At 48.0% G+C, this 14,090-nt stretch overlaps 1 protein-coding gene across 3 annotated transcripts in view; it reads left to right on the top strand.

The window, feature by feature from the left end:
• The window catches only part of LOC115077830 (dnaJ homolog subfamily C member 3-like), a 228,538-nt gene that overhangs the window by 41,739 nt on the left and 172,709 nt on the right, over positions 1-14,090 (top strand). For all 3 annotated transcript variants that reach the window (XM_029580122.1, XM_029580121.1, XM_029580120.1), the window contains exon 2: positions 8,101-8,211. In XM_029580122.1, the coding sequence (XP_029435982.1) occupies positions 8,145-8,211 (67 nt within the window). In that variant the 5' untranslated portion in view covers positions 8,101-8,144. The remainder of the gene's footprint in view (positions 1-8,100; positions 8,212-14,090) is intronic.

The raw sequence follows: 14,090 nt of genomic DNA, 5'->3' as shown, positions 1-14,090 counted from the left end.
CCTAAATGTTTAATCCCTAGGAACAAGGTTACCCAGCCGGCCCCCCCCCCCCCTCCCCCGGGAAGCATCACAATCTGGGCACCCCAGAACTCTCTGGTGGAAGAGGTGGAGTGGGCATCTTATGACAGTGGCTCCACCATAATATGCTTATCCTGGAAAGAAGAGCCAGGAGCCCTCTTCGCCAGTGTGGTGATCCTTCCCTTCAGGATCCTAGGAAGCCAGCAAGGATATTCCCTTATATAGTGCCCTTATAGGTATGGTTTTTACAGAATTAGATACCCTGAAATGGGGAAAAGTGATAAGCAAAGCTCCCCCTTGCTGTAGGTGGAAAGGAATAGCCTCAGGATTTCCTGAGCTGATGCTTGGTCTCGATAATAATTTATGCTCAAAGGGGTTTCAGTGTTGAAGGACCCCCAAGACAGGAAATTAGAGCTCTTAAATGACAAAGGCAATGGTTCCGCAAATCTCCACTTGTGAAGGCTATGTGGCCCAAACCATTCGGCATTATGTTCAGCAGTTGTCTGGAACTCCCAGACAGCCCAGAATTGGCCTGGATGGAATCAGCTTTAGCAGTCTTGACTTTCCATAGGTGCAACCTTGTAAGGATGCCTTCCAGGGCTCTGGCTTCAGGAGTCCCCCACAAGTCAGGGGTCTTAGCACTTGCTCAATACATTGAGTTAGGTGCCTAGTAGGTGGCCCAGTATTGGACCAAAAAAAGGAGCCAGCAGATACCTACATGGACCCCATTTCCAGATGGAGAGGCTGCAGTTGGAAATAGCTTTGGTGAGGCTGGAAGAGTACTTGGCGTCTTTTGACCTAGTGGAAACTCACGCCCAAATTCTTATCTGAGAACCTAGTAAGCATTCCACGTTTCACATGTAGGTTTCGACCTAGTGGCAGTCCCCAGAACCTTCAACAAAGTTGTGGTAGCAGGGCACTATGGCACACCTAGATCTGGATATCTGGCTTATAAGGGCCAAGTTGCTCAAGAGCCATCAAGCCTTTGAATTATTTCTCCACCTTCTTCTGTGGTTAGATAGGGTTTCAAACAGTTTAGAACCTTTAGAGACTCAGAAGTTCTGGGAACCCACTTCGATGCAAGGCAGGAAGTGTGTCCATTTTAATAGATTTAGTACACCCTGGTAAATGCAACAATTTTTGTCAACATAAATCAAGCAATGAAAAGATTAAACATAACATAGAAACATAGAAATGACGGCAGAAGAAGACCAAACGGCCCATCCAGTCTGCCCAGCAAGCTTCACACTTTTTTTTTCATACTTATCTGTTTCTCTTAGCTCTTTGGTTCTATTTCCCTTCCACCCCCATCATTAATGTAGAGAGCAGTGAAGTGAAATATCAAGCTTGATTAGTTAGGGGTAGTAACCGCTGCAATAAGCAAGCTACACCCATGCTTATTTGTTTTACCCAGACTATGTTATTCAGCCCTTATTGGTTGTTTTTCTTCTCCCCTGCCGTTGAAGCAGGGAGCTATGCTGGATATGCATTGAAAGTGCAGTATCAGGCTTATTTGGTTTGGGGTAGTAACCGCTGTAACAAGCCAGCTACTCCCCGCTTTATGAGTGCAAATCCTTTTTTCCACATTTCCTCTTGCTGTTGAAGCTTAGAGCGATGTTGGAGTCACAGTAACCATGTGTATGTTTATTGAATTAAGGGTATTATCTCCAGGCAGTAGCCATCATTCTGGCGAGCCACCCACTCTTTATTGACGGCCTCTTGACTTTATGGATCCACAGTGTTTATCCCACGCTCCTTTGAAGTCCTTCACAGTTCTGGTCTTCACCACTTCCTTCGGAAGGGCATTCCAGGCATCCACCACCCTCTCCGTGAAGAAATACTTCCTGACATTGGTTCTGAATCTTCCTCCCTGGAGCTTCAAATCGTGACCCCTGGTTCTGCTGATTTTTTTCCTACGGAAAAGGTTTGTCGTTGTCTTTGGATCATTAAAACCTTTCAAGTATCTGAAAGTCTGTATCATATCACCTCTGCTCCTCCTTTCCTCCAGGGTGTACATATTTAGATTCTTCAATCTCTCCTCATAAGTCATTTGAAGACCTTCCACCTTTTTGGTCGCCCTTCTCTGGACCGCCTCCATCTTGTCTCTGTCTCTTCGGAGATACGGTCTCCAGAACTGAACACAATACTCCAGGTGAGGTCTCACCAAGGACCTGTACAAGGGGATAATCACTTCCCTTTTCGTACTCGATATTCCTCTCTCTATGCAGCCCAGCATTCTTCTGGCTTTAGCTATCGCCTTGTCACATTGTTTCGCCGACTTCAGATCGTTAGACACCATCACCCCAAGGTCTCTCTCCTGCTCCGTGCACATCAGCCTTTCTCCCCCCATTGAATACAGTTCATTCGGATTTCCACTCCCCATATGCATGACTCTGCACTTCTTGGCATTAAATGTCAGCTGCCATATCTTCGACCACTCTTCCATCTTCCTTAAATCCCATCTCATTCTCTCCACTCCTTCCGGCGTGTCCACTCTGTTGCAGATCTTAGTGTCATCCGCAAAAAGACATACCTTACCTTCTATTCCTTCTGCAATGTCGCTCACAAAGATATTGAAAAGGACCGGTCCCAACACCGATCCCTGCGGTACACCGCTTAAAACCGCTCTCTCTTCAGAGAGAGTTCCATTTACCATCACACATTGTCTTCTGTCTGTCAACCAGTTTGCAATCCAGGCCACCACCTCGGCACTCACTCCTAAGCTTCTCATTTTATTCACCAGTCTCCTGTGCGGGACAGTGTCAAAAGCTTTGCTGAAATCCAAGTAGAGGACATCGAGTGCTCTTCCTTGATCCAATTCCTTGGTTACCCAGTCAAAAAAGTCAATCAGATTTGTCTGACAGGATCTTCCAATGGTGAATCCATGCTGCCTCTGGTCCAGCAATTCTCCCGACTGTAGATAGTTCACTATTCTCTCTTTCAACAGTGACTCCATTACTTTTCCCACCACCGAAGTGAGGCTAACCGGTCTGTAGTTACCAGCCTCTTCTCTGTTCCCACTCTTGTGAAGCGGGACCACCACCGCTCTCCTCCAATCATTCGGCACCACTCCCGTTTCTAGGGATCTATTGAACAGGTCACACAGTGGACCCGCCAGCACATCTCTGAGCTCCCTCAGTATTCTGGGATGAACTTCATCAGGCCCCATGGCTTTGTCCACTTTCAGTTTCACCAGCTCTTCCCATACATTTTCTACTGTAAATGGAGTTACATCTACTCCATTCCCCTCCAGTTTCTTGTTAACTAGTGATGGTCCTTCTCCAGGGTCCTCTTTAGTGAGCACAGAACTGAAGTATTCATTTAATATTTCTGCCATTTCTTCGTCTCTCTCCACACATTGATCCTTTCCACCTTTCAATTTCACTATACTACTTTGAACTTTTCTCTCTTCACTGATGTATCTGAAAAATGTTTTGTTACCACTCTTTACCTCTTTGGCAATCCTCTCTTCCGCTTGACTTTTTGCCATCTTGATTAATTTCTTTGTCTCCCTCAGTTCTACCAGATATTCTTCTTTGTGCTCCTCCTTTTGGGATCTTTTATATTTCTTGAACGCTGTTCTTTTAGCCTTTATTTTGTCAGCCACCTCCTTTGAGAACCAGATCGGTTTCATTTTTCTTTTGCTTTTCTTTACTTTTCTAACATATAGATTAGTTGCCTTGGTAATTGCTCCTTTTAGATTGGTCCACTGTTGATCCACATCTCTCTCGTTTTCCCAGCCTTTTAGTTCTTCCTCCAGGTACTTCCCCATTTCATCAAAGTCTGTGTTTTTGAACATCAAAACTTGGGTTTTTGTGCTTCTTTTCCGTGTGCTTCTTTTCCGTGTACATAATAGGCTTAGTATTAGTTTTCAAGTGCTGCTTTCACACTGGTCCCCCCACCCCTCCCCAACCCTCCCAGGACTACCAGCAGCAGCATTGAGTACCTGCAGGTGTAAGAAATATCTTAATTTGATGGGACCAACCCCCAAATCCTCTAGAAAAGGATGCCCCTACAACACTGATGTGATGGCCACTCGGATGCCAACCGGAAAGTGTGAGGTGCACACTACCAGGGCCAAGTGAAGCAAGGGCATTGCCCAGGAGAAAAGATATCTTCTTCTGTAAACAGGCTAGAAACGAGCCATCAGGCTAGCTTGGATATTCTCCTGCTAATAAGAGGGAAAGTTGTCAGGATTCTCTCAAACAATAGACAGTGGTGGCATATATCAACAAGCTTGGGGGGGTGGGGTGGTGAGGACACAAACAGCCTGGCCTCCTGATTGAGCTGAAGAATATCATCTTCCAGCAGCCCATTGTCTCAGTAGGAATAGGCAGGTCCTAGGCGAATGGACACTTGGTCCTACAGCATTTCAGGTTTTCCCCATGTAACAAGTTTGAATGGCAACGCGTGCAAACACCAAAGCAGATTGGCTCTGCCCTGTGACTATAAAAACCTGAGTTCAGAAGCTTGGATGCACTCATATGTTAATGGCCAAGGCTCAATCCGTTGTGCAGCTTCCCACCATGGCCGCCTATAAAATTGAAGTGCAGAGATGTACCCATGCCTGATCATCCTAGTAGCCCCAGATTAGCTGAGAAGGCACTGCTACATGGATCTGGTGAGACTCCTGGATGGAGCCCTGTTGGGCTCTCTTCTCTGGCAAGGGGTCAGAGGTTAGTAAACTGGAGGGGCTTAAAAAACAATCCTGGAGGAGGCTGCACACTGGCTAACCAATCAAAGCAAGGGAAAAAAAGATGGCTATGCAAACCCAGTTTTGTTGCCATTCAGGCTCTGCAAGCTCAGGAGGGAGGGAGGTGCCAGAACATAGTGATGCCACAGTTTGGCCATGGTAGGTCAGAGAGGAGACTGCTTCTGCTGTAGTGGGCCTAGGGGGGGGGGGGGGGGGGGAACGGCATGTACTTTGCGGCAGAACTGGACATGGGAGCAACCACTACTGTGTTCCACAACCCAGGAAGACCTGCCATCCTTAGGCCTCAGCCCAGGAAGAATTCCTACTGCTTCTGGGTCCCTACCTAAGGGTAGAGTTCACAGCTGTTAGCCACCAAGGAGAAAAAAAGTTGTAAGAGGGGGAATGGGCAAAGAGGCCAGAGAAAATGAGTGTGTCTTGCAACTGATGAGTGGACACTGTCCTCAAAAGCTCATGCCTTAATAAATTGGTTAGTCTATAAGGTGCCACTGCCCTATTGTCATTATTGTAAACATGGTAGACAAACTGAGTCTATAGTCTGAATTATGGATGAAATAAAGAATTAGGGGAATTAATTTAGCAGTGCACAAGGGGTACAAAATTGAGTTGGGCAGGTGAAATTTAAGGTCTGCTGGCCAACTTGCCCAGCATACAGGTAGGGGAGAAACAGTGAAGTAAGTCCTGGATGAGGAGAACCAGCAAAGTTCAAACAATAGAGAATCTGAGGAGGAGCCCCTCATTACTGGTCCAAAATGCAAATGCACACTGTGCAGCACTTCTCAAATACAGACTTTGAGACACCCCAGGCAGATCTGGTGTTGAGGATAATCCATGATGAATATTCAGAAAGTATATTTAAGAGCAAGGTTAATTTGTATATTTTAGATTTATCTTGAAAACCAGACTTGTTTTGAAGGGTCTAGAGCAGTGGTGAATAAACTGGGCTTGTAGAATCCTCAAGGGGGCCACACTGGTTGCCCAGTGAAGGAAGAAAAAATGGCTACACTGTCAAGCTTCACTGCCATAGAGGCACTGCAAACTCAGGAGGGAGGGAGCTGTCAGAATATAGTAAAGTTATTGTAAGAATGCCAAGGCATAGCCATGTATCTCTTTTGGTGGTCCAGGGAGAAAAGTTGCTTCTGCTATGCTGGGCCCGGGGTGGGATGGCAGAGCCGCTTACTGTTTGACACAACTGGCATGGAAGCAGCCACTGCGGTATTGCACAATCCAGGAAGACTTGACACCTTCAGGCCTCAGGATAGGAGGCGTTTGTGCTACTGCCAGGTTCCTACCAAGGGAGACATCACAGCTGTTGCTGCCAAGGGGAATGGAAAGGGAATGGGCAAAGAGGCCAGAAAGAATGAGGTTAAAGTGGGAGATCGGGAAGGGAGAAGAGGCAAAAAGTATTAAAACAGTTAAATAAGTAAATTAAAACAGAAGAAAACAAAATATAGCTTTCCCATAACATCAAAATAAAGCTTTCCCATAACATCAACCTGCGAAATATCCCTGCCAATATCCCCTCAGTGGTAACACGCTAGAGAACTATACAGATCTTCTCTAGAAATCACATGATCTTTGGCAGACTATTATCTTTGGCAGTCTATCATTAAAACCCAGCCTCTAGCCTATATTAGGCACCGCTCATGTTAATTATGTTATTACCCCCATATATCTTAATCCAAGTTAATTCGACCTGTTCATTGTAAGACATTTACTTGTCATTGTTGTTATTGTTTAAAATGTAAACCGAATTGATCAATAATTTTGTTATTGGAAAGTCGGTATAGAAAAATGCTAAATAAATAAATAAATATAAAAATAGGAAGAAAAGTAAAAAGTTGAGCAAGTTGGGATGGGGTTTTTCTCAGCTGTTAAAGTTTTAGCACTTAAGTTTTTTGTTTTTATTTAATTTTTTATATTCCAGCTCTTGCCATTGTGGTGTGTAGCCTGGGTGTGGTCTATGTGTGTCTGTGTGTGATGTGGCCTGTCTGCCTGTATCTCTAAGAACATAAGAAAATGCCATACTGGGTCAGACCAAGGGTCCATCAAGCCCAGCATCCTGTTTCCAACAGTGGCCAATCCAGGCCATAAGAACCTGGTGTGTTGCTTATATGCCTTTCTCTGTGTCTGTCTTCTGTCTGGGGGTGGCATGTGTGTGTGGGGGGGGGTGTCTGGGTAAGAGGTATCTGTTTTTCTCTGTGTCTGCCTTTCTGTGCCTTTCATCAATTTAAAGAGAAACAAAATAGAGGCTTTGAGCCACTGGTTGGCAATGTGGCTATCTGGTGAAAAGTGTGTGTGTCTAAGGCAGTGAATCAAATCGTGTTCCTAGTAAAAATAAATCCCATGAATCCAATAATAAGGACACTATGCAAAATCAAGGAAGATTGAAATTATTTGTTAATTTTATACAAAATGTTAATATAAAGAATCACAATGTAAAAGATACTAGCTAATGCTGCATAATGAAAAACAGAAAATGCTACAGCGTCTGTATTAGAGAGATATGAACAATTTAAAGTCCTTATAAGAGTCTTCTAAAAAATAGAAACCTGCTTTAGATTATTAAGAAGATAGCTGCTTGATGAAAAGATATGTGCAATAATTCATTTAGTTAGCAGCTCCTATGAGAGTCTGTATAGATTGAAATGTTTACAGCCGAGCACAGGCTGTTCCAGCGAAAGTCTGTCGGAGTTGTTCACAGCTGAGTGCACCCCGACAAAAGGCCTTAAGATGTTTCGCCAATACTGGCTTCCTCAGGGAGGAGAATGTGCGAAGCAAACATATATAAAAGATAATACTAAAATACTATTGTCTCACAATGAAATAGCACTGTGTTGTACATAGATGTGAGGTACTCCCGATATACTACATTACTTCAATAGAAAAGCTAATCGATGCTATCTCAGCGCTGCCAGAGAATTTTTCAGCAAAATTTAAACATGTCTCGCAAAGTCTGCAAACTTAGAATTTACAAGAACTTCACCGGTCTGATCAAGACAAAAGTTTCAATAGTGCAATACATAATAATGTTATCTAATAAAATAATTATAAAGAAAAAACTCATTCAGGCAGGGCTTACTGCAGCATTCAAGACATCAGCAAATGTCATAGTGGGATGTCAAAACCGGTATGTGTATACACACGGGGGGGGGGGGGGGCCTTGGCTCTAAGTTCACTCATCCCTGGTCTAGAGGTCTGGATATAGGACTAGACCTCATATCTGTTAGCCAATTTACATATTTGAGGTTTAGGAAATGGGAGGGTTTTTTTTCCATATTCTTCTCATTGTATTTATAGACCAGTTTCAACTCCCTCATAGGACAGTATGGTGCAGTGAACTTAGCAAATACTGTCCTTGTGTTTTTCAGGACTGCTTGCAGCCAGCCATGCCGAGATTGATAACCATCTGGAAATGGGCAGGAAGCTGCTGGCAGCTGGGCAGCTGGCGGAAGCGCTGACTCATTATCACTCTGCAGTGGGTGAGTGCAATACAGCCTCCCTCAAACTTCTTAATCAGAACCATGGGGTATCTCCAATTGGGTTGTACACTGCTGAGCAATTCACTGTATTCTAGCCAGCTTCTTGTAAATAAGAGCGAGACAATAAAAGGACTTTCCTAGTGTGTAGCAGATGGACTCAGGACCAATGGGTATAGTGTGCTCCTGATAGCAGTTTGAGACGGATCAGATTTCAATCTGACGTCAGCCCTAGTACATATACCCCTGCAGGACGCCATGCTCCCCAGTATTTCCCGTCTCCATAGCAGTTTGGGACTCTATACACGCTTGTACAGCGTTAGAGTATTCTAACCAAAGAAATCCAAAACAAAGAAGAAAACTTACCTCTACAGATGAGCCCCGTTCTCCTGCAGTGATACCTACAGGTCCCTCCCCCAGTCGGGATTCCTGAGGTGATTTCCACGATCCCTCAGAGGTAGGTCTCAGTACGGCAGCCGGTTCCCAGCGTGGACTTAGCCCCCAGGCATCGGGTGCGCTGAGAGGCAGCGGGTGCAAATTTGAGCGCGGCAGTGAAGGTATTTTTCCCTCTCCCTCCGCAGCCAGAGACCGCCCAGAATGAGACTGGAAACGCCGAGACAAGGTAAGGTAGAAAACTTCTTAAAAGTCTCCAGTCTCCGAGGCTCGAGTAGCCGCACAGATGGCCAACCGGCGTCAGTGCTGCCGGGTTGATCAGCCCTCGTATCGGTTCGATACGATGGCCCTCCCACGTGGAGACCCTCCGAGGTGGTTGCCATATTGCCTGCATGGTCACTGTCGCCATTTCCAGCTTATCGCTGCCCTGTCCGCCAATTCGTTCTGTGCGCACAAAATCACTTGTGCGCACACTGGCGCATGCATAAGTTCAGCGACGTGCGCAAGGACGCCGGGCACACAGCCACGCACTCAACTGTGCCAGGTGCATAAGTAAACCCCGTGTGCACAGCGGCGTACACATCTGACCTACACGCACAACTTCGGCGCACCCAGAGTGCATATCTCAGCCTCCCGGCATATGCTTGAACGCACAAACAGGAATTTCTTTCAGCGCATACAAACCATGGCATCACCGGACAAGAAGCTTAAGGCCCAGGGCCTCTGCCCAGCATGCCACATTAGAGCTGCACAACATGAATAGGCCACGGCCTTGTGTATACAGTGCGAGGAGGCCCTGGGTGATCCAGGCCAAGGTCCTCCCTAGCCAGTACTGGGATCTGGATCCACAGTCAGTACACCGGACCTTGCTACCCCCAGCGGGAGACTCCTTCAAACGGGGCTCCTCAGGGAAGCAGCGCCTCTCAATTTAGACCCAGCATCTTCTCCTGGGTAGAATTCTTCAAAGGCCTACATACCTTCGTCCACATGCAACCGGTGCCTCTGCCACAGCCTCCCCCAGAGGGCCCTAACATCCCGGGATCCTCTAAACCCAGAGAAGTGCCTAGCCCGCCCAAAAGCCCAGCATTGGGGACATTGACACCTCAGACAAGGATCAAGACTCCTTGGAGGAAGGAGAAATCCCTCCAGGAATGGAATTCTATCGAACCATGAGGCGGTTCTTCGCCAAAGACGTGCTTTCAGACTTCGTGGCGGACAGCTTGAAAGAGCTCGCTATCCCAGGCACAAGTGCTACAGGGGAACCAAAGACGAACCCCCCTCATCGAGGGACTCAGGCCTCCTGCCATTTCTCTTTGCTGCAAGCTGTCCAACAGCTGATTGACCTGGAATGGGTCTCTCCGGAGGCCACGTTCAAAAGGGGGTGGACTCTGGCAGCCATGCACCTCCTGGACCCCGTGGCCAAAGATCTCCTGGCATTCCCCAAAGTGGACGCCATGGTCTGCACGGTCACTAAGTGCACTACCATTCCAGTTGAGGGAGGAGCGGCACTCAAGGATGCCCAGGACAGACGTCTGGAATCCATCCTCAAACAGTCATTCATGTCAACTATGTCGCTACAGATCGCTGCCTGCTGTGCCGTGGTGACATGCTCCTGCTTCTCTAAGACCAGGAATGCCACCACGCCCGGAGAAGCACTAGAACCAGCAGTATCATTCTTCACGGATGCGACCTCCGACCTGGTACGCACTGCAGCCAGAGGCGTTTCGTCCGTCATGGCAGCCAGAAGACAACTCTGCCTCCGAAGCTGGTCGGCCGACACGACGTCCAAGACGAGATTCATGAGAATGCCCTTTAAAGGAACCCTTCTGTTTGGAAGCAAACTGGAGAAGTTAGCAGACAAATGGGGCGAATCCCCACTACTGCGGCTACCGGAGGACAAGAACAAGAGAAGCCAGCGCCCTTTGCCCCGAACATCTAAGGGCAGGAGATCACAGCGCTTCAAACCGTACAAAAGTAAATATCAAACATCTCGCCCCGCAGGCAGGGGCCAGTTCTTTCGGAACAAGCACAACAAAGGGGAGCCAGCTCTTGCCCAGGCCCCAGTCGCACCCTGCAATGAAAGTCAGCCAGCCCATCCACAGGAAGAAGCCATAGGGGGCAGGCTTGCCCTATTCTACCAAAGATGGGTCGAGATAACTTCGGACAAGTGGGTCCTAACCGTCATTCGAGAGGGATATTATCTGGACTTCCACAACATTCCTCCGGACAAGTTTGTGAAATCTCCCTACCACGACCTCTCCAAGGTGGAGGGCAGTGGAAACCACACTGACCAAATTGCTTGCCTTAAAGGCAATGACGCCGGTACCCACGCAACAACAAAATACTGGGCACTATTCCATCTATTTTATCGTTCCCAAGAAAGAGGGTACATTCCGGCCCATCCTGGACCTCAAGTCAGTCAACCATCACCTGAAGGTTCCTCGCTTCTGCATGGAAACCCTACGCTCTGTCATAAGAGCGATACAGCCGGGAGAATTCCTCACATCCCTGGATCTGTCAGAAGCCTACCTGCACGTTCCGGTCCACCACAAGCATCAGCGTTTTCTACTTTTCGCGATCCTGGACCACCACTACTAGTTCTGGGCACTACCCTTCGGGCTAGCCACAGCACCCCGAATGTTCACCAAAATCATGGTTGATGTGGTGACACTGAGTAAAGAAGGAATCCTCGTACACCCATATCTGGACGATTGGCTGATCAGGGCAAAATCCCCAGAGGAAAAGTCATCAGCGACCACCAGAGTCAAAACTCTACTAGCGAACCTCGGGTGGGTGGTCAACACGAACCAGAGCTGCCTGCAGCCCTCCCAATCTCTGGAATATCTGGGGGTCTGGTTCAACACCAGACAAGGCGATCCTGACTCCTACAAGGAGAACAAAGCTGATGAACCAATTGTGAAACCTGTTAAACGGTCTTTGCCCCAAGGTGTGGGACTACCTCCAAGTCCTCGATCTCATGACATCCACACAGAAGTGGTCCCATGGGCAAGAGCTCACATGCGACCCCCCCCCCCCCCCCCTACAGCGTTCCCTACTGTCACAATGGAATCCGATGTCCCAGAACTACTCCGTTTGCCTCCAGCTCCCGGAGGAAGTTCGAACTCAGCTACAATGGTGCTACAAGAAGACCACCTGAGCAAGGGAGTAAGGCTATCCTTGCCGACCTGGATCCTGCTCACCACGGATGTGAGTCTGAGGGTAGGGAGCCCACTATCAGGAACTGACGGCCCAGGGGCAATAGTACAAGGAAGAGTCGGGATGGAACATCAACCGACTGGAAGCACGGGCAGTCAGGCTAGCCTGCCTACGGTTCAGTCACAGACTCCGGGGCGAATCGGTTAGTCATGTCTGACATCGCCACAACAGTTGCCTATAATCAACTGCCAGGGAAGAACCAGAAGCCAACAGGTGTCCCTGGAAATAGATCTCCTAATGGCGTGGGCGGAAGCAAATCTACAAGGGATCTCAGCCGCGCACATCGCGGGAAAAGACAATGTCACTGCAGACTACCTCAGCAGTGAAAGTCTAGACCCAGGGGAATAGAGGCTGTCTAACACAGCCTTCCAGTTGATAGTAAACCGGTGGGGGACACCAACCATGGACCTCCTGGCAAGCCGGTCAAACACAAAAGTTCCCAACTTCTTCAGTCGCAGGCGGGAACCACAATCCCAAGGAATCGATGCTCTCGTCTAGACCTGGCTACAGGAAATCCTGCTATATGCCTTCCCACCATGGCCGCTACTGGGCGGAATCATCCACAAGATAGAAGTACTGGTCCCATGTGGTGTTCTAGTGGCCCCAGACTGGCCAAGAAGGCCGTGGTACGCAGACATGCGAAGACTACTGACAGGGAGCCCTCTCCCTCTACCTCCTCACAGGGATCTGCTCCAACAAGGCCTGATCCTCCATGAAGACCCAACTCTATTCTCTTATGGTCTGGTCATTGAGAGGACACGCCTGAAGAAGAACGGAAACTAGGGAGCGATGATTGACACCATGCTCAGAGCACGCAAGTGTTAGACATCACTAACCTGTATACAAATATGGAGAGTATTCGAAGCCTGGTGTAAAGATCGCGACATCCTCCCGCGGACAGTCGAAATTCCCACAATTCTGGAATTCCTGCAGAACTGCTTACAGAAGGGGCTGTCTCTCAACTCTATCAAAGTGCAGGTGGCCACATTGGCCTGCTACAGAGCCAAGGTGGGATGCGGCAGCCTAGCCTCGCATCCAGACATCTCCCGTTTCCTGAAAGGGGTCAAACAGATCCGACCACCCCTGAGGTAGCCAGTACATTTATGGAATCTCAATCTAGTCCTAGACTTCCTAGCAGGAGCCTCCTTCAGACCCACCCGCGGTCTGTCCCTCTGACGACTAATACTGAAGACTGCATTCCTAGTGGCAGTCTGCTCGGCCCATCACATCTCCGAGCTTCAAGCACTGTCCTGTTGAGAACCCTTCCTCAGGTTCACACCGGGATCCATACAGCTACGCACGGTCCCCTCCTTCCTCCCAAAAATGGTTTCTCACTTCCATCTAAACCAAACCATCTCACTGCCATTGACAGACAAGCATAAGGACTCAGAAGAATCTCGCTGCCTTCGCCATCTTAACATTGGCAGACTCATACTCTGATATCTGGAAAGGTCGGAAGCTATACAGAAGACTGACCACCTCTTCGTCCTTCACAGCGGGAAGAAACAAGGGGAAGCTGTCTCATGGGCAACCATAGCCCGCTGGATCAAAGAAGTTATTAAGGCGGCCTACGTAGAGGCAGGCAAGCCGCCACCTCTACAAGTCAAGGCCCATTCCACTAGAGCCCAGGCAATGTCCTGGGCGGAAACCAAAATGCTGTCACCCGGCGGGCGGCAATATGGTCCTCCATTCATACCTTCTCTAGGTTCTATCGCCTGGATGTTCAGGCTGGGGAGGACACAGCATTCGCAAGGGCAATACTTAAGTGGGCCATGGGCAGCCTCCCAACTGATTTGGGAGTAGCTTTTGTTACATCTCATTGGTCCTGAGTCCATCTGCTACATGCTAGGAAATGGAGAAATTACGTACCTGATAATTTTTGTTTTCCTTAGTGTAGACAGATGGACTCAGCATCCCGCTCACGGCTGCTGACCACCATGGAAACCTCGGGTGACGATCCCTGAGAGCAAGACAAACACGGGTAAGCCAAGCTTCCCTCTAATTAGGACACCCATACCTACCGGTTGAGTGCACTGGTGGTCTCCAGCTATAACCCCCATCAACCAGTTCAAGTTAACCAAGTTAACCAAGTTAACCAAGTTATGCAAGTTAATAAAGTTATTCAGTCACATATATATCCACAATTGCTTTTCGAAGAGAATACTGAGGAGCATGACGTCCTGCAGGGTTATATGTATTCGGGCTGACGTCAGATTGAAATCTGATCCGTCTCCAACTGCTATCAGGAGCACACTATATCCATTGGTCCTGAG

This window comes from Rhinatrema bivittatum, chromosome 16 (genome assembly GCF_901001135.1).
Source record: "Rhinatrema bivittatum chromosome 16, aRhiBiv1.1, whole genome shotgun sequence".
In the NCBI taxonomy this organism is placed as follows: Eukaryota; Metazoa; Chordata; class Amphibia; order Gymnophiona; family Rhinatrematidae; genus Rhinatrema; species Rhinatrema bivittatum.
This window is presented reverse-complemented; position numbering and strand designations above follow the sequence as displayed.